General features: G+C 39.4%; 1 protein-coding gene and 1 long non-coding RNA gene across 2 annotated transcripts; one reads left to right on the forward strand and one right to left on the reverse strand.

The window, feature by feature from the left end:
• Positions 1–170: 170 nt before the first annotated feature.
• On the forward strand, positions 171–5314 carry CFAP161 (cilia and flagella associated protein 161). The gene is made up of 7 exons (XM_065847753.2): positions 171–256; positions 406–495; positions 612–847; positions 2142–2226; positions 2731–2889; positions 4033–4106; positions 4935–5314. The coding sequence occupies exons 1-7, from the start codon at positions 194–196 to the stop codon at positions 5119–5121; spliced, it is 894 nt and encodes a 297-aa protein (XP_065703825.1). The 5' UTR covers positions 171–193; the 3' UTR covers positions 5122–5314.
• LOC139829019 (uncharacterized) lies at positions 2356–12775 on the reverse strand. The gene is made up of 4 exons (XR_011741176.1): positions 12688–12775; positions 12479–12604; positions 2785–2903; positions 2356–2442 (listed from the first exon to the last, which is right to left on the reverse strand). It is a non-coding gene; the product is annotated as an uncharacterized lncRNA (long non-coding RNA).
• Between the last annotated feature and the right edge of the window lie 6877 nt (positions 12776–19652).

Consider the following 19652-nt stretch of genomic DNA (forward strand, 5'->3'; position numbering starts at 1 on the left):
TCGGTTCATCTGAGCCGCTTTTCACATTTATCGCATTTTTGGGCTCGGGTGGTGCCGCCGCTGGGCAGAAAGAGCCCGCCCCCTCCCTCCCGCTCGCGGGCTCTCATTGGTGGGCTCGGTCTCTATAGTGCCCAATCGCGAGCTAGAGCGTTCGCCATGGCGACGGCGGACGCGGAGCGGCCCGGGCACCACCATGTCCGGGTACCGGCCCGGGGTGCTGATAGGCAACTGGAGCGAGGACGCGAGTTTGGAGGAGGTAGCGCTGGAAACGGGTCCCTCCCTTCCTCCCTGCACCTCACGGTGTTTCTCCTGTAATTGTTTAAATTCGGTTAAAACCCGAGAGTGTGAGTGCGGAATAACGTGTCTGCCCCCCCCCCCCCCCCCCCCCCCCTTCTTTGCGAGCAGGAGCGCTTGAGGGATTTTATACAAAAAAGAGAACGAGGAGAACTTCTAATACAGAAAATCAAGAAGCTCCAAGATAACATTTTAAAGAAGGTAATTTTTAAAGAAGGTTTTGTCTATGACTCTACAGCTTAGTATTTTACATGCTAAAATACTTGTGATACTAGGTTCAGATAATTCTGTAAAAAATTCTGTATGTTTTTGTTTAGATAGAGCTGTCGGTATCTAAGGATGGATTTGTTCATTTTGGAGACACCGTGATGCTTTTGAACCCTGCTGACAAATCCTCGGTGGAGAATTCCTCTGGAGCGTGCGGCAGTCTGACTTTGGCAATTAATCTGGATGAAATCTCCATATATTCATTTGAATCACTACGAGCCCCTTGTGGAGTTAGCGCAGCCGAGAGTGCAGACCCTGTGGGTCGAAATACTTTCTGTATTTTAAGGTTTGGTCCTTTATTCTGAGTTGCTTTCAATTATTATGTTAGCTTTCAGTATCTTGTTTTGATAAATATGCAGTCAAGTTTGCTTACATACAAATGATTTAAGAGTCTTTAATTTGGGTCATGCATCAAGCTTGATTCTGCTCTGTGTATTACCGTGAATAATTTCAAGGAAGTTTAAATCAGCTTAAAGCTGGTGTGAAAACAGAATTGAGTTCACTATATCATTTGGTAAACTCTGCAGCTGTTTTTAATAGGATTATATTTCAGCTGTAGAATATAAAATATGTCCAAAAAGTGCTTAATTTTATTATTCGTTCTCCTGCAGATAAGGTCTCTGAAGCAGAGATTTGTTGTACATGAAGTGGACAGTGTTTCTGTTGTCCTAAAAAGAAAACCCCAAAAACCTAACCAAACAGCATATTCTCTCTCTCAAAGACATATTTAATTCCAGCTGTTCGTGGGAGAAGAAACAGAAGAGCAGGATCCTGCTCAGCAGTGCAAGATCGCGCTTGAGTGCATGTATTTTAATATAACAGTGCATAATAGTACAAACTAACCCATGTAATCCTGATTGAGCAAAACACTTTGAGTTAGACCAAAGGAAGAATTTTGATGCCAAGAGTATAGTTTAGGCCTTCTAGAACTGGAATCAAATAATTTTGCTTAGCTTCTGTCTGATCTTAGAGTGGCTGGCACTGAATGCTAGCAAATCCCTCATTAGCAGACTAAGTTCATCAGCTAAATAGTTTTTTTAAGCTGGATATACTTAGAAAGCCTAGCACTTAGTTTAGTCATTCTTTAATGTAAAATACATCATACAATCATTCTGGAAATAGAGATATACCAACGTGTATGTTGATGTAATGAACCAAATTATTGAACATCAGTTACATCTATTATTAGCAGCTAATGTTAAATTACAGACAAATACACACACACACTGTTCTGCCTTTAGTCTGTGATTTTTCAGATGCTTGTATTAAGTATATTTTAAAGAGGCCCTCAGTGCTGAATTCCGATCGACTTTTCATTGTATTTTATCTTTCCACCCTGCATGTTAATGGATATGTCATAAAAAGTAAGTGATATAATCTGTTTCTATTCTGTTAAATACTTCAACCAGTAAGTCAAGTATGAAATGTCTTTTCAATTATTTTACCTATTTTTAAAGGTAAACCTAATACAAAGTGTTGCCACAAAACTTAACCATAGACCAAAACAAACAATCAAACAAAAAAGAAGAGTAAAGACGATTCTTTGAATGTCTCTTTCTTCCTCTTTACAATTTTAACAGCGTTGATGGAAGTGCAGTGGATGAACCAGTTAGATTTGGGCAAAAGTTTGGTCTTGGGACAACAGGAGGGTTTCCTGACCAAATGGTAAGGCAATCAAGTTGCAAATGGCAGTGGCAGCATATACCGATACTGTGCATTTAGTTACTATAGATATAAAGCTGTACAGTAGTTCAGCATCTTAGCTTTACAGAACAGATTCTGAATCGCATGTAGATCAAGACAAGAAATAGCTATTTAGGAAGTTTATGCAACTTGCCTGCGATCAGGTGTGCTGGCCAAGGGGGCTGTCAGCCAGAACGACTGGAATAAAGGAGATTAAAATAAAAGGAAATTAAAATTAGCTTGTGAATCATGAAAGAATTCAAGATTAGAGGGACTTTTTTGCATTTTCTTTGAATAGCTACTTAATGAGTTTATCAACAATATTGAACCCAATGTTACGGGTTTTGTATGTGTAGCTTTAGCTTGGCAGAATGATTTTTCAGGAGCTGAGTGAAAATATTTTGCGTTGAAAGCTATTTTTTAAAATTACATATCTTGTTTCATTTATCTCTATACAATCCTTAATATATATTGTTTTATTTACAGCTGTATCTAGCAAGTGACCATAAATCATTTATAAGATTTGCTAAAAAATCTTACCTTCAGCAAGTATTTTTGACAAGTGAGCGCTCCTATTTGACTTGCTGGCAAGCTGCCTTCTTGGATCCCCAGCTGCGTCTTGAATCTGAAGGATTTCCAGTTCCTGTAAGAAAGTAAAACTGTACAAAATGTCACAAAGATTTAATTGAAACAGTAGATGGAGTACTTAGGAAAAAAGCTGTGTCCGTTTTATTCGCGTATTTACATCCTAATGTAAGTTCTGACCTGTCATTTTAGGAAGGAGGAGAGGGAAGGAATGATATCTTTAACCAGGGAGTCTGCATATACAACTATTAGGTTCTGGTGTTCACTTTGAGGTTGACTTGCTCAGTTTTTCTCATCAGAATTTTTTAAAGGCCGACATTATGTTGTGACAATGTGGTACTTGGAATCTGCTTTTTAGGACTTCTGACCACTAAATTCCATTTCCAATATTAGGAGCAGTGATTAATAAGGAACTCCTGTACATTAAATACAAAAAGCATTAAAAAAACCCGAACAAACACAAAAAACAAGGCATCTGAATAAACCGATGCTTTTCCACATGTGGATTTTAACCTTTTGTAGATACATTAAGCAGATGCAGTATTTTCCTGTTCCACATCACTACTAGGCTTCCTGAAGTTCTGGGCGTGTAGCAAAATATCACAAATACAACTGTTCCTCTACAGCCTTGAACTGCGACCCATTTACATGAATCAGCTCAGTCGTAAACACAGACAAAATTATGTAATTGTCAAAGAAAACATTTGTTATTCACGGTACTGGTAAATGGGAGTGACTGAAAAATTATTCTGTTATACATAAAAAATTGCAAATTGGTGGAAGATAAAGGTCCACTTCTAGGCTGTGTCCCCAAACCATCTGGATCTCTCATCTGGCAAATATCAATTGTAAATGGAATAATCCTGATGGCACAGGCCACTGGAATAACTCTCTGCTACTTGCTTGACCTTTTTATTTAGGTGTCCAGCACAAGTGAGTGGAATGGAATGTATTGGACAGGAGAATGTCTCTGACCTGAGGGCTGGGCATTTGGCTGCTCTGAACTGTTAAGACAGTTGTGTTGAGAACCAACGGGGTATAAAATATCTCACTATCAATGTACAACAGTGTCAGAGTGACATAGTGCAATGTGGGCTTACACTAAGCTGTAAATAAAAGCATTTAATTTGAGTAACAATCGTTAAAATTTGTGTAAAAAATGTCAAGCGTCTTCTCCCCCCCCGCCCCTTTTTTTTTTTCCAGGCAAACTCTAAAGTTATTATTACTCATTGCCATACTAATCGGAGCTTAGCCATTCCAAGGAACTTTTGGACAAGGTAAGAATAACTTGTAGTTGGCAGGGATGTACATAGTGATGTGCCAACATCAAGAATTACTGTAAGAAGCAAGATAGTTGCTTTAGGAATGCACTGAGGAAATGGAAATGAATGCAGAATGCACATTCTCTTTTCCCTTATTTTAGTTCTGGGCTGTAATATGTGCCACTGTGATGCTGCAGACAACCAGCTCAGTCTTTTAAAATTCATATATCATATCTCATATATCATATCATACTTGCAGCCTTCTCCAGCTTCCTGGTGGTTCTCCCTTTGAATATGCTAAGCAAGTACACATGGGTTTTGTTTTTTTAAGGAAAAAATGGCATACTAAGAAGTGTAAAGAGTAAGAGAACTAAATAAAAACATGCTGCATAAAACTATGTATTGCTTATGTCCATATGAATCAATCTCTCAACAAATTAAAGTTAATCTAACAGTTCAAGTTAATATGCAGGAAGTTTGAGGCTGAAACAGTTATTAAGCATCTCCCTCAGTCAGAAAGAAATGGTGATGGGAAGAACGTAACCAGCTTGTATGGACTGAGTGGGTGTTATCAGAGCCTGGTACTCACGGGGCTGCTTTACTTCTGAGGCTTGGAAGATGGCATTTCCCTTTGATTTCAAATCCCTGAATTATTCATAGGACATAAAGTGGGCTACTATGTTTCTTGTAAGGGTCTGATATTTGTGAGTCCATGGTGATATTTCCAAATAAGCCAAGAGAAACATGAGAAAACCTTGGAAAAACTTACAAATACCGCAGATTTGCTGAATTTGGGTATGTATTTATTCTCCCTGACCATCCACTTTTAATTTGACTTTGCAGGTCTTACTTTGGAAAAGAATATGAAGTAGTTTGTCACACTTATCTGGACTCTCATAAAGCTGAAGAAGATAAGAATTACTGGGTAATAGTTACAAGAAATCCCGGCCCTGAGAATGGTTTGATGACTGATAGACCTGAGCCTCAGCCAGGTGGGATCGCAAAGAACGGGTGTTGTGAAGAAACATAGAATATGAAAATCCCAGACTACAGCCTAAAGAGGCTGATGAGATTCTGATCCTTGGTTTTTCTGCTCAGATTTTAGTTTTAGAGATGTTTGCTTTAAAAATGGAAATTAAAGTCTACCATTAGTAATATTGCATAGTCTCATCGTAACTCATTAAGGTTATACAGTGGGCAAAACCTAATAAAATTTGATGAATGGTGCATTACATCAGAAATTCTTGAATCAGGAAGGTTTTATTTTCCCCTTTTCACATTCACTGATGGCAAAAGATGTCGGAATTCAGGAAATTGAATATATTTTCACTACCTTACTGGCTTTCAGAGTGCATTTAACCAATTCTTCCAAACCAGTGTCATAGGTTTTAAAAGGAGAAGTGTACAGTTTCCAAAACACTGAAACCCAAACTCACGCAAGCTGTCATGGGATACTTTGACATTTAAAGTTCATTTGAAAGGAAGTCGAGCTTGTTCCACACTCTGTGTAACACAAAGTTGCCAACTATTAAAAAAATCACAAGTGGGATCTCTTTATCTTGAGATTGGCTTCAGATTTATGACAAGGTGAAATTGTCAAAGAACATTAAGCTCCAAACACTTAAATGAAAATAAATACCAAAGAAGAAAAAGAGTAAGAAACACTGTAAGTTTATCGAATAAGATTGGAGTCTATGTTCATACCTAATTAGACACCAGAAAATCCACATGAAAAAAAATGGCCCAAGAATGGTAAAAATTTCAGCTGGAACTCACATTTTCTTAGTCCCCCAAATCAACCAAGCATGAGATGCAAATATATGGAAAACAGATGTCATTACTTCTTAGAGTTATATGTCTTTATGTGGAAGCTGAAACAGCACCACAGAGAATCTTCTTGATGTACGACCTTCCGTTACCTCCATTTAGTAAAGCTACAACTGTACATATTCCATTTTTTGCTGTACCACAAGAGTGGGCTCTTTCTGCACACACTGAGTGAATTTCTCAGTAAAACACTCCATAAAGCTCCATTCTTGAAAAGGATTCCAAAGATCTTCGATCTTCCTAAAGGTCAAATAAAACTTTTCAAGTTTTAGCACAACGAAGCCACTAAACATTCACAGAAGGAACTAATGCAATCATGCTGTGTCTTCAAGCTCTATCCCAGACAATCTGTTTCAAACCCAGTGGCAAGGCTTTAGAAGCTCTTGCCTTTATTCAACATTAATTAAACCAGCAGCCTGCAGACCAGGCTCACTAGCACTGGGTATACAGGGTCTCAGAGTGGGAGACAGGCAGGTTTGCTTTGGGGGGGCGTATCACCGAGGACAATTTTTAAGTCACACTCCTCATGCGCAAACCTTCACTGATCTGTTATTATAGAGAAAATGACCTTTAGGAACTTTTTCTTTAACTTTCTATGTAAAGATACAAAACCCGAGGTGTGGCAGATGATGCACGTTTTTATAGAAGCACCGTTATTACTCCACCTTACAGAGATTAAAATTCTTCACATTGTCACAATAGATTGACACAATTCTGCTTTGATTTTGTAGGCATTAAAGCAGGAATACTAAGGCTGTGTGAATGCACATCAGTGTTTCTAATTGGAGCATTGTGGATATTTATTGGTATTAGGAGCTGCTATTAGGATCTTGCAAAGTTTCTTTCCTCTTGGTTAAATGTAAGGAATAAGGAGAGGCCTTAAACCAAAACTATTGCTGAAACAAAGCTCTGTGTGAGCTCCCGCAGGAATGAGAACTGTGTGGGCAGAGCCCTGGCTGGCGGACAGGAGGGACTGGAGCGCTTGTGTGTGTGTTTGTGTGGGAGAAGAGCAATGCAGGCTGTACAAAACCAGGTTTTGTAAAGCCTTAGAGGAAAACACAAGACATAAACATACACAGAAATGAGCACAGAAGTAAGTGATGTCCGAGTTAGACGCTGATTAAGAGTTTTGATCAGGCTCTGCTCATAGAAAAGGACTTCCCGAGCTGCTGGAAAATAAACAAGTCCTGATTCAATCATCAGTTTTTCCTCTTACCTAATACAGCTTTAAAACCACAGATGCGTGCATAACTTCTTATATCGTACGTATTTATAATTCAGCTGATTTGTGATACAGAATACAGATACCTCTCTGTAACCAGCTTTTAAAAACCTTCTTTTACACTTCCTAGTTTTCTCCACACGATGGCGCCACATTTTTCTAAACGACAGAATTCTCGCTTTGTAAATGTAAAACAATCTGAACTGTTTAAATCCGAATGAGCCCCTGATACAATGCCAGAAAAGCTGACCAAGTTAAATCAGGCTTGAATCCTGGGCTACGAGATGTCATTCAATGTTATATTATGCTTTTGGAAAATAAATAAGCAACAAAGGTAGAGAGAAGAACACAGAGCATTGTGTATTACATGCAACCAACTTCTTAAAACTAACTAGAATCTTAATTTTAAAGCAAAACATACTTAGAGGAAATTAGCTTTAGGAGCTTTCTCTTTCACTTTCGGTGTAACAATAGGAAATCTGATGTGTGACAAGTGATGCACGCTTTTACAGGAGCACCGTTATTACTTACTCCAATTTAAGAGATTAAAATTCTGCCTGTTTTCACGATAGATTGACATAATTCTGCTTTGATTTTGTAGGTATTAGACTAGAAAAACTTAGGCTGCGTAAAATGCACTGCAGTGTTTCTAATTTGGCCACTCTGGACATTTACTGATGAACACAGGATTGAATATAAAGAATGATGGGATTTAATAGTAGTGCAGAATCTGAAGAATCCTGCAACTGCCAGTTAGAGACACAAGAGGGTTTAGTGGGCAGGGTGGTGGAGACCTGACCATTGGGTAGCTAAGGGCAGGTGCTGTATTTTGCTTGTCCTAGCGTTGCATGTCAGGAAACATGGATAGTGATGCTTGCCTATTTGCAAAGCACTTTGACATATACCAGTGAAAAGCAAAACAATGTATTAAGAAAGCTTTTAATGCTTCTTTCAAATTAGGTCTAATACAGATGGCTCTATAAAGTACATTTGGGGAAGATAAAACTCTGCCTTCCACTCCAGGCTGCTCGAAAGCTGTTAGTATGAAGATGATCCTGAGCTATTAGTTCTTGCTAAGGGATGGGGTGCATTAGTTCAGATTTAGTGCTGTGCTAATATAGCTTTTCATAGGCTTGAGGAAGAGAGATCTCACATATGCACATATTTTACTGTACAGATGTGTGTTAGCAGCACAATAGTAAAAGTAAGGAAGAGGTACAGAGAATTCAGAGTCAGCAAGGAAAAGCAGCATCCTCCTAGTAAACTCACACATTGCTAACACTGGAAAATGAAAATCCAGCTTTAAATCTGCCTTTTCACTTCCTGTCTCTTGCCTGTTTCCCCAACTCGTATTTCACATCACATCACTTCTCTGCCATGTCTTCTATCCGTGGTTATAAAGCACTCAGCACAAGTCCCTGGCCCATACCCTAATCACATCAGTATCTTCAGAGGCTGCTTTTCTTTTCAGTGGTTGTCATGAAGTATTGTTTTAGCACAGACAGCTAATCAGAGGAGGAGGCCATGTACTGGATTGGTAATGGCATAAAACATTTGGGGGAAGGAGGAGGGGAAGAAATAAAAATCTCACAGAGAACATTACAATAAGAAATTCCATACAACAATGGAAGAAAATGTCCAAGCATTGGGAAATTTGGTGGAGTTGAGATGTAAGAGGGTGATTTTGATAACATTTGTGCCCACTCACCCTAAACTAATATTGCATGTCTGTTGTAATCTGGGTGGGAGGAGTGTTCTTTTAAATACATAGTTGTTGCTTTAGAAACACTTAAGACTCTTTAATGCATGACAACCCAACTAAGGGGGCCACAAAGTAAAAATACAGATATGAAATGCAAAATACATTAAATACAAGTGGAAATCAGGAAATCTCTATGTCATTTTGTGTGCTACACCGCTCTTCCGTTCTGTGTTAGGCTTTGTCCCAGGTCTCACCTCCAGTCCCTGCCTGACCTGCCTTATTTCCCTGCCTGTACATAGCACAGAGAGGGGCAAGCCACAGTTTGCCAGCTCCCCTCTTCATGCTGGTGTGACTTCATCCTGGAAGCTGTGAAAGGGAATCTAATCCTCAGTACTGCATTCCCCTGGGTAAGAGAAGGACTGGAAAGACCTGTCGCCTTGCTGGATGTTTGCTGTGCTGCTTCAGCAGGGATATGAGCAGTCATAATTATGCCAACTACATGATTTGCATCATAGGTTAGTGTTACCTATAGCAGGAGGGACAGCTTGCCATAAAGACCAAGGGAGACCCATCTTTGCTGATCTTGTACAAAACAATGTATTTTATACCAGAGAACAGAGTCGTCAGTACTAAACTAAAAAGCATTCCTAGAACAGAGTCACTTAGCTTTCTCTCAAGAAATTTCTGTATTTTTTGGCAAGGAGAGCTCAACTTACAGTAGAATAGGCCCAAACATCAAAAAATACCTGATGACATTAATACCCACATACGATGATGAAATTAATTCATAGACATGCATCTCTACTGTATGTTTATATGAGAAAGTCAGAGAAGTAATTTCCCAACATCTGGTAAATGCTGCTTCATGCAGTACGTCAAAGCAAAACTAAACAGACCATCCAGTTACAGGCTTACTAGTATATATATTTCTATAATGCTGGTCTTGTTTTAATTATAGTCTCCTTGGGGCCAGGACCATATCTTCACCTTTTTTTTCCAAATATGAACAACTACAGCAGAGAAGTTCAGTAAGGAATAGCACAAAGCTGTTTTTAAAAGTGGTTGTAAGACGACAAGAAACTGAAGTAGACCTGGTGCAAATAACCAGAGATACGGGCATATGAATTCTACACACACACCAGCAACAAATAGTAAACTCTTAGTGAGGGGTAAGTAATTCTGACGTTGATAGGAGTTGCTAGGAGAAGAGCCCACAAACCACAGTGCTGTCCCTGTGGGTCTGACAAACCCACGGAGGGGAATAAGAATTATACATGGCAGTATTTATTTTTACATATATATTTAGTTATTTAATTATATGGCATGCTAGTTAAAAATACCTAACCAACTGTTAGCCTAAGTCCAATTTGCAGAAGTGACATCGGTCTTGAGAAATTGAAGAGCTGTTTCTGGAGCTTGTTCAAGTCAAAAAGTGTTCAGAAATAGGTTGTACACACCTTTGGAGATCTTAGTCTAAGAAAACCACTTTAGAAAAAGCATTTAGCGGTTTCTGAAAATGTTACCTGTAAAATTCTCAAAAACGCTAAATCCCGAAGAAAAATGAAAGCAAGAATCTAGTAAACAAGCAAAGCACTGAGTTACAGTATGAGTTCTCTTTCCTTTATGGGCAAAACCTCTTAAAACCCCTGAAATGCTAATTAGCATTGATCATTGTTATAGGGTCTCTAAAAGATTAAACACAACAGTTTGTGAGATCCACATCAGACAGCAGGTTCTGTCCTTCCTCCCTGGTTTCCTTCTGCTCCTCTTGCCTGGGCATTCTGCCTCTTCTCTATCCTGAAGAAACAACTGAACAGTCGTTTGGGGAAACGTTTAAGGTTCGTCAGCTTTTCCGGTCTTTTTCCTGACAATTTTGGCAGCATTAATTTAGTCAGAACACCCAAGATGTATTATAGTCTTGCAAATAACCAGTGAATTTAACCGACCATGAAAAGAGGCATATTTTGCCATATAAATATACATATATATGTATGTAGATTTAGAGAAACATACATGAATTAGCACTATATACACATACATGCACCAGATACTTTAATACTGACATAGAAAAAACATGTACGTAGTTGAGCATTTGCAGGAGAACAATCTTTCCTCATCTAAAAATATTAATTGGTTTATTTTGAAACTACCTTTTGAACTACTTCATTCTTTTAGTGTCATCTTAAGTGCTCAGGGACATATTCAGGTTTGATTATAAATGACTCCAAGGCATCACATGGTAATCCAGAATAACAGTGCTTGTAAGAACAACGCAGAAACACTACAAAGCATGTGTTACCATTGTTCTTAAGCGTCTTGGCATTCTACAATTTACCATAAAATTTTTCTGCATATATTTGGTCTCAAATGGCACCAAAGTTCACAGATGGAATTAATAAGGCTATTGATTTTGATTAAGTTATCAATTTATTCAGCCAAAAATTATCTCGATCTAATATCTTTTCCCCACGTTCCTTTTCCAGACACAAATGAGAATGTTTAAAGGGATCCATGTAGCTATCTCAACAATTACAATGTATGACCTTGGATACAACACAACTTAGTGTTCTCACTGCTCATTGAAAATTTCAATGCTTCCAGAACTTCTTGTAATTCAACATTTTCCTCTGTCCCATGCTAATCCATATAGATCAACTGATTGTGCCATGTTGGGCAGTTGTGGAATTTTGTCCTTAAGTGCGAACTGATTTTAAACAGTGTCACGCTTCGTGATGAGTGAATGGTTTCTACTGAACACTGGGCATTATACAGCATTCAGAAACACCAACACAAATTCCTGCTTCCTATGAAATTAGCTCAACAAGGTTTTGGGGAGTAACCATTTGCACTATATGGTTGATGTGTGCAACCTTTTCATCTAAGCAATTATTTCTGACAACAGAATGTTCATTCATCACAGAAAAATTGAGGCAAAGTTGGTTTATACCACATATTTGGTCTGTCACATGGCACAACCATTAGCTGTTTGGATTTAGAAGTTGAGCATTACATATAAGCCAGCAAAGAGTGACGGTTTTTTGTTCAGCCCATGTAACCTATAGCAATTTCAGGTTTTCTACAATAACGCAAGATTCATATTGTAAAGAAAGTTGTTGTCAGGACTGGTATAAATACACAATAATGATTTTTCAAACATATTTGAAGTTATTCTGTAAAAGATAACTGATTAACATGCTGGGGTAGAGCAGAAATTTTTTCCAAATGAACAGTGTAATTAAGTGAGCACAATCCTCCAGTGTAACTGTCATGAAGGGAGTATTCACCACCTAGAGCTCCTGTGCCTGCCCCATAGCAGCATCATTGACCCAGACAGGCTTCCTGAGGGGGGCACAATGAAGTCAAAACTGAACTGAAAGGCAATGAAAGGGGCTCTTAAAGAGTTCAGAAAATGCACCCATGGAAATGAAATTTCTTCTAATCCAGGAGAACATTAATGCAAAATACGAATGGCTGGGCAGGCTTTTGAAAAAAGAACTAGACAGAAATGTAGCTCCCTAAATTGGCTAGGAGAGTATTAACTGTTGAAATGAGATTAGCCACTATCCCCATACCAGTAGATCCCTAGCGTGGGAAATTGCATAGAGAAGAATAAACATTCCAAGAAGTTGTAATTACCTTATTGATGAACTTTCATTTAACCATATTTCTGATTCAAATGCATCTGCCTTCATATCCCAGTCCTCTGCAATCCATCTCATGTAGGTATGTAGACAGACAGTAAAGAAAACACATTGCAACCATCTGCTGGAAGAAAAATTCTTTAGTCTCTTACTGTGAAACACGCTACTCAGACTTCTTATAATTGTTTTTTGAACTCTTCCCACCTTGTTCACATCTGTGCTAAAAAATGCGGATGCCAGAATTGATCACAGAGTGGCTCGTTTAAAGTTTCATTCGGTAGTAAGGATGCTGCTTCTCCTTGATGTTTTTTGGCACGTGCATCCATTTTCAAGGCTGCATCCAAGGCCACCGTGAGGGTGGGTGGCCTGGGGCTGGCTGGAGGAAAGAGCTTCCTCCTCCAACCCCCTCCTGCTCTCATCGCTCTTTGCTTGAGCAGCCTGAGCCAGCACATCCTGTTCTCCCAGGGTCAAGGAAGCCGGGAGGGGAAGATGGAGAATTGAGATTGGATGCACAGAAGAAGGTACTTGAGCTCAGTAGTTAGGCTGAGATCACCTGAGAGCAGCTTTACTGAATTCAGCTGCTCATTAATTACTCCACAGTGCTCCTGGGACAGTGGAAGGGACTCCTGCGCATTGAGATCATGATTTTCTGTCTCCCACCATTCTGATGCTCTGGGTAAATCCTGACTTTGCCTGCAGCTATTCTGGTTCTACATGGTCATACAGAGTTTTAACAGCCAATTGCCATTAAATTATTTGATAAAGACTTAGAATAATAGATAAAAGTGTAATTTTAGAAGTATAAACTAGCCGTATATTTTGAAAGACACGAGGTGTTTAAAGGTAAAGAACAGCTGAGGTCTAATACAAATATTATAACTCAGAAAGTAGTGAAGATCAAATTAAAAACACAGGTTAAGGGATATTTTCAGCTAGGAAGGATGTTAAGAAGGTTAGATCCCAAGACATACACCAAAACTGGTGTTAATTTAATATATTTACTACTCATCTGGGAAAGCAAACATACAAGAGCAGAAACAACATAATTGGGAAATTATATGTCATTGTTTAGAAAAGCCACAACTTTTTTCTTTAAAAAAAAAAACAACCCTAAAGGAAAGGACTGGGCAACAAGGCGGCAACTGAAATTTAGCGTAGGTGAAGTGTGAAGTAATGTGTTTGAAAGGAACAATTTGAACTATTCATATACACTGATGGTTTGCAAAATCACTCAAGAAAAAGATCTAGGCGTGACTGTGGACAGCTTAATGGAAACTTCTGCTCAGTGCACAGTCGTGGTCAAAAAAGCAAACAAGATGTCAGGCTATGTTAAAGATGGATTGGAGAATAACACCGGAAATAATACCTTCAAATACATTAATAAAGTAGTTTTCATTTTAAGATTAGTTTATTTTGCTTTCCTATCGGAAAAGAAACAGAAATCACCCGGAAAAGAGAATTAAAAAAGATTTAGGGATATAGATAAACTTCTAGAAAGTGAAAGAGTTCTAAAGGGTGTGAGAATTGTAACACCCTTCAAAGTAAGGGTTTTTTTTCTCGGAACAATTTCTCTGCTCCCCTGTTCATCAGTTTGTAAACAGGACAGTGGGATCCACTGACCTTTTTATATCTGTGGAGATGAAGAGATGCCAGGCGGCTGAACGTCATTTCCCTGCTGCTCCAGAGAAAAGGGAAGGGATCAGCTCCTCACCGAACCTCTTCTCTGCTCTCCCCTGAGCCCAGCCTGCAGGGCCCAACCCAGCACATCTTACCCAGCTTAGGCTCAGCCTATACGCAGCACCTTCTACCCAGTCTTTACCAACTTCCTCAAATCCAGCCTAACACCCAAATTCGAGACCTTTCCTCCTTTAATCCCATTCTTCGCCTTGTGCCCTGCACCTACGCATCTGAACTTCCCTCTGCTGCTTCCACAGTCTCGCACCAGTCAGCCCATTGCTCCCCACACGGTTTGTAGCCCAATTTCCCCCCAGGGCAGGCACAGCTCACCAGCTTAGTTACTTCAGCATCTGCTGTCGGGATTATCAGCGCCGTTGGACACCCGTTAATTTGCAGGTTGCTTCCCCGTGTTCTGCAGGCTGCTAATAGACGCGCACAACGCTGTTGACATTATCAATTACTATTGAGGGCAAACGAGAAAAAGTAATAGCAGAGATTAATCTACAGCAAAGGAACCCCACCCCACACATGCACACCACCCAGGTGAGGGCTATAGTATGCCTCAGTGCATAAATTGCTCAGATGTTAATCAAGGCAGGAGGTTTCTCTCCTAATTACTTGACATGCCAGGTTGAAAGCTGTCTTGTGGATTATGGACAACGATATACACAACCTCTGTGCTTCCTGGGGTAGGATGCTTGCTATAAATAGCTGTCAGATTTGTAAATTTAACATTGTTTAGTCTGAGGATAAGTGAGGAAAATGGGAAGCTCATTTGCCCAGCAGTGGGAGGCTGTGGAGTGTTGTTTTCTGCTGAGGATTTTTATTTTTATTACTAAGCTCTTGAGAGCCTAGAGATGTCACAAGGTCCTTCTGCTGTATGGGGCTGTGAAACCAGAAGGGGAAAATATGAACTGATGCAGTTTTATATAACTTTCAAATGTGTTTAGCATTTTTTGTGACAGCGAAAGCAGTCAGAAAATTTAACTGTTTCCTTTGTGAACTTTATTTTGTTGGTCTGGAAGTTTGCTCTGTTCCAGCAGAACTGGCGGGAGTCCTGTCCAGAGAAAAGGCAGGGCATTTTCCCACATAAGTAAAATAAATCCTAATTACAATAAAAAGGGGAGGGGAAAAAAAGGAAAGAAAAATTAAAGTTACGCTGTGAAATGGCATTATTACCTCTCTAACAGGAAGCATATGGAATAGTAGCATGCACATAGGTCTGAAAGCCAGGAATAAATCAGTGCTAGTCTAGACATGCTGATCCCAGCTGTGGTTCTGAAACAAGCTGCTAGTGCTAGATTTTGACTAATTCTAATACCCATCTGGAGAGGAAGGTGAACGAAGGCAGAATAACACTGTCCCATCGGGGTTGTGTTGGGATGGTTTCATTATGGCTGGGACTCAGGCAGGAGAACAAGTGTTGCCCATCACAATCCCTTCTTTCTGACAGTAACTGGATCCACAGCTGGTATCAGAAATCAGGGTGGTACATCCTATGGAACAGTGATTTATCATGTAGCTCTGTTCTCTCCAATCTAGAAAAATGAGCAGAGTAAATGTCTTTACTCAGTCCTGTTTTCCATCTCTCAGGACAGCAATCACTCATGATTTCCTTTGTGCTTTCTCCACTGTGGCCATAACATTTAATTAAGTAGTATTTGTAAGTATCCAGAAGATGGAAAGCCTACATATCATCTATTTAAGGTGAGCAATTGCCTCACAGAAAGACAAACTTAGACCGATGATGTAATTTCAGAGAGCAAAGCGCTACCGGAGTCTTACAAACCCTTGCAAAAATACCTCCTCTCTGCTTCTGCCTTCACCCCGTTCCCCAAAACAATGAATCCTTCTCAAGTGAACTGAGATAACATTTGCACCTCCTTCGCTGTTATCTTATTTTCATACAGCAAAAGGATCCTAGTTTGTGTCTGTTTGGTTTAGCCTGACTTCTGCCATCCTCAGACAACACTCTTCCCTCAAATACACAGACTTTATTCACCAAAGAAAAACCTCCCAAAGCCCTTGCAGACCTTATGAAAGGCGTTTTCACTCACTTGGGTTAAACGAGCACTGTGTGTTTTCTTTCTTCTTTTTTTTTTTTTTTTTGAAGGGGGCGTAAAAAGTCATAAATGAATCATTTCAACTTTGGGCAAGAAGTTTAGGTGTTGTATTTGTACCATGCAACTACATAAACACAGCACGAGCCAGTTAACCAATGAATTGCAGGAATGAGAAGCAATGAGACGATCTAAAACATTTTAGCACATTTTCCATCTATTAGCCCTTGGACTAGTTGTGTTTTGCTTTCTTACAACAGACACAAGTCGGTAAAAGTCCAAAAGGAAAGTCTGAGGTTTTGCATTTCTGTTTGTGGTACAGGAAAAGGGTTACGATCTCAGTGGTTGATTCAGTGAAATAACATCTCTTTTATACACATCTGCCTAGCAAGTAGGGCGGTAGTTGGAAATACCCAATCTAAAGCATTAAGGATTTGCTGGCAAATAGCAAGGCATTTTCTGCAGAGGAAAAGTTGTTATATTGAGTCGTCTCTTCGCATGCTTAGGAGTTACAGTCAAATATCCAAACACTGTGGAGTTCCACTGCGTTTATTATTTTGTCAAGTGTTTAACACACTGGGAACTGACTCTGCTGCCTATTTCACATCCAAGAAGGCATGATAACAGTGGACTTAAATAAGAAGATACTTGGCAATGGTAAGTGATATTTTTATAGACAATTATTTAGGCATCATAGAGTCAGCTGTTTTTACATGTCAGTACGTGTCATTTTCAACTGTTTTAATTTGAGAATTTAAAAGAGAAGGGTAAACAGAAAAGAGGCAAAACCGGAGGTGTTTCACAAACTATGTGTCTGTCTGTTCACTGTCATTGTTGCTATGTTTTTAAATAATATGAGAAATTTGAATTCAATTATTCTTGTTCGGTTTTCAACATTATGACTTAAGCCAGAGACACTCTACATGGAAGTACCTTAATTTATGGCACTTATATTTTGCTGTATAATGTTTCTCCTGACACATATAAAAGCCAGCAGAGTAGAGCACAGACTTCTGTGAGTTCATAGCTTTCTTCAGTTTCAAAGGCCTCTGTAAACCTGCAATACTATAAGAGACAGAAAAGAAACAAGACCACAAATCAAATGATTGATTACTCAAAAGCATTTTAAATCTAGAAAACCCATTTCATTGCAATTCATCTTCATACATAAAATAACTAATTTCAAATCCAGATGAAAAGGAGAGGAAATGGGACTTATTTTTTTAGTTTTTGCTAAGTTGGTTTTTTTCCCCACAATTGTTTCTAACCTTCCTACTCACTTCAAGTCTTCTGTGTAACTGCAGGCTATATTCTTTAAATATTTTATTTTTATTTAAAGAAGCAATGCAAAAAAAAAGGCATTTCTCCATGAGAACTGCACGGGGTAGTATCTAACCCTCTGAAAACACACACACATTTCCAAACCATTTTAAAATTAAGCGTTAATATGATTATCTACTACAGTTTCAGATCACAGTCCCAAGCAAGACATCCAAATGCACTATTTCCTTGAATCTCTGTATGAACCAGCCTATACAGGAAATCAGTAAATTGCTCCAGAGTCTCAGCCTCAAAGGGGATACATATTTGTTTAGTCATACGCTATAAATAACATCTGTAGACTTGAAACCTTGCCAGCGTCATTAATGCAGTGTTCACTTAATAGCACCCTCTATTATGAGCCTCATTAGTGACTGATTCATACAGTGTGAGCCTATAGAAAAAACCATGCAGGCTAGTACAGCACACAGATATTGATGGTTTATTCTCCACACTGCCAGAGTAACCTCGGTTGTTGTGTTTGCTCTGAGCTGAGCACACAGGAGGCTCCAGGAGCAGCCCCTGCTGCTCCTCTGCAAGGGGGAGGTCTCAGTGTGGTGGGGGACAAACACCCCCCTTCTCCCCCACTGTACCTGTGGCTGTGGCTGTGTGACACAGAGCTGTGGGGCTGTCACATTGCTTCAGTTTTTGCTGAAGTACTAACCCAACAGATGATGCTGTCTCCATCACTTTTACAGCTCTTTGCTATTAGAGAGCGTCAGTGATGTGTTCTGCTGCTTTTATTTGCCCAGTGTTGTTATAACATTTATGCTGTGTTACAGTATGACACGTACTGCACACTGTAAAATAATTTGCCTGCTTTATCATATAGAATAAACTTTGTATGTGATAGATTCCGCATAATGCATGGGTTGTTGTACTCAACACCAGCAAATTCTTCTTGTTTTCTAAGAGTATTAATAATTTCATTCGTTGTCCCATTAAAAATATATATATATCTTACAGTAATTCGCATCAGAGAAATCCCCGGCCCACGCACCCAAGAAACAATGTGACAGCTACAGCACAATTTCAGTGATGAGGGCAAGGATTCAGAAGTGAAGGAAAGTAAAGCTAAGGTCAAAACAGCAGGTCACTATCAGAGCTGGGAGAAGATCTCCAGACTCAACACAGTGATCTGTCAAAAATGAGCTGGGGCAGATTGTTACTGCTTTACAATGCATGATGTGTATTAGAGGTGGTTGATAAGGTTCAGTTGTAGGTAGTTTACACCTTTGCTGAAGATTAATACTGAGCCTAAACTGATATTGTCAAAACCTTAACATTTTTGCTCTGCTCATTTTACTCACTTGGGGTCCCTTGTTTTAGCCAGAAATGTGAAAACAACAACTTTAAAACTCCTGGTTTTGTATGCAACACTCGTAGGTCTGGAAATTCTTACCTCTTGAATGTTGGAGCCAAGTCTTCTAAGATTTACTCCATGAATCAAAAGACAAAATTTCTAATCAGTTTAAAAAATGTTGAAGAAAAAGGAAACAATCAGAATGGAAATCCTGAGTGATGGTGGTGCTTGTATGGTTGTCTTTGAACATGATTTTGGACAATTATTTGGGACTTAAATTCCAGAAAAGGCTGTTTCTTCTGGTTAAATCCAAACTGGGACAAAGGATATAGTATTGATTCTTCTGGAGAGATGAGTAAGTATTATCTTGATCAAAAATGAGCATACGTGAGGGATGGACACAGGAAAATTTGACCTCCCTGAGCGTATCTCTGTTCCAGAGTCAGGGGAATTCAGTGCCTGCCCTCGGGACCAAGCCTCCTGTGGTACATGGGCTGTGTGAGCCTCAACGTGCTGTTCTACACATTCGCAGACATACCGGCTTTTTGTGCCTATCCAGACAGCCTTTCTGGACAGGCTATTCACAAGACAGCCATGGAGTCAGGAGGCAGACAAGCTGTCAGACAACCTGATCATATAGCTGCCCTTGTCCCCTTCATCAGCTGTAAAACAAATACAGTACCTGTGATATGAGTTGTACAAGTTTCTTATGGATTAAGGCATCCCTTTCCTCTCCCTACTGCTATGGAGCTTAATTAGCTACTATCTTGGAGCCCTGGACTACAGACACTGTACTGTAACGGTGATTT

The sequence above is a fragment of the Patagioenas fasciata genome, chromosome 12 (genome assembly GCF_037038585.1).
Source record: "Patagioenas fasciata isolate bPatFas1 chromosome 12, bPatFas1.hap1, whole genome shotgun sequence".
NCBI lineage: Eukaryota > Metazoa > Chordata > Aves > Columbiformes > Columbidae > Patagioenas > Patagioenas fasciata.

Bases quoted from the DNA above. Each gene is read 5' to 3' on its own strand.
- CFAP161 (XM_065847753.2), top strand. From the start codon at position 194: ATGTCCGGGTACCGGCCCGGGGTGCTGATAGGCAACTGGAGCGAGGAC. The intron at 257-405 runs GTAGCGCTGGAA...CTTTGCGAGCAG, and splicing joins AGGACGCGAGTTTGGAGGAG to GAGCGCTTGAGGGATTTTAT. The intron at 848-2,141 runs GTTTGGTCCTTT...CAATTTTAACAG, and splicing joins AATACTTTCTGTATTTTAAG to CGTTGATGGAAGTGCAGTGG.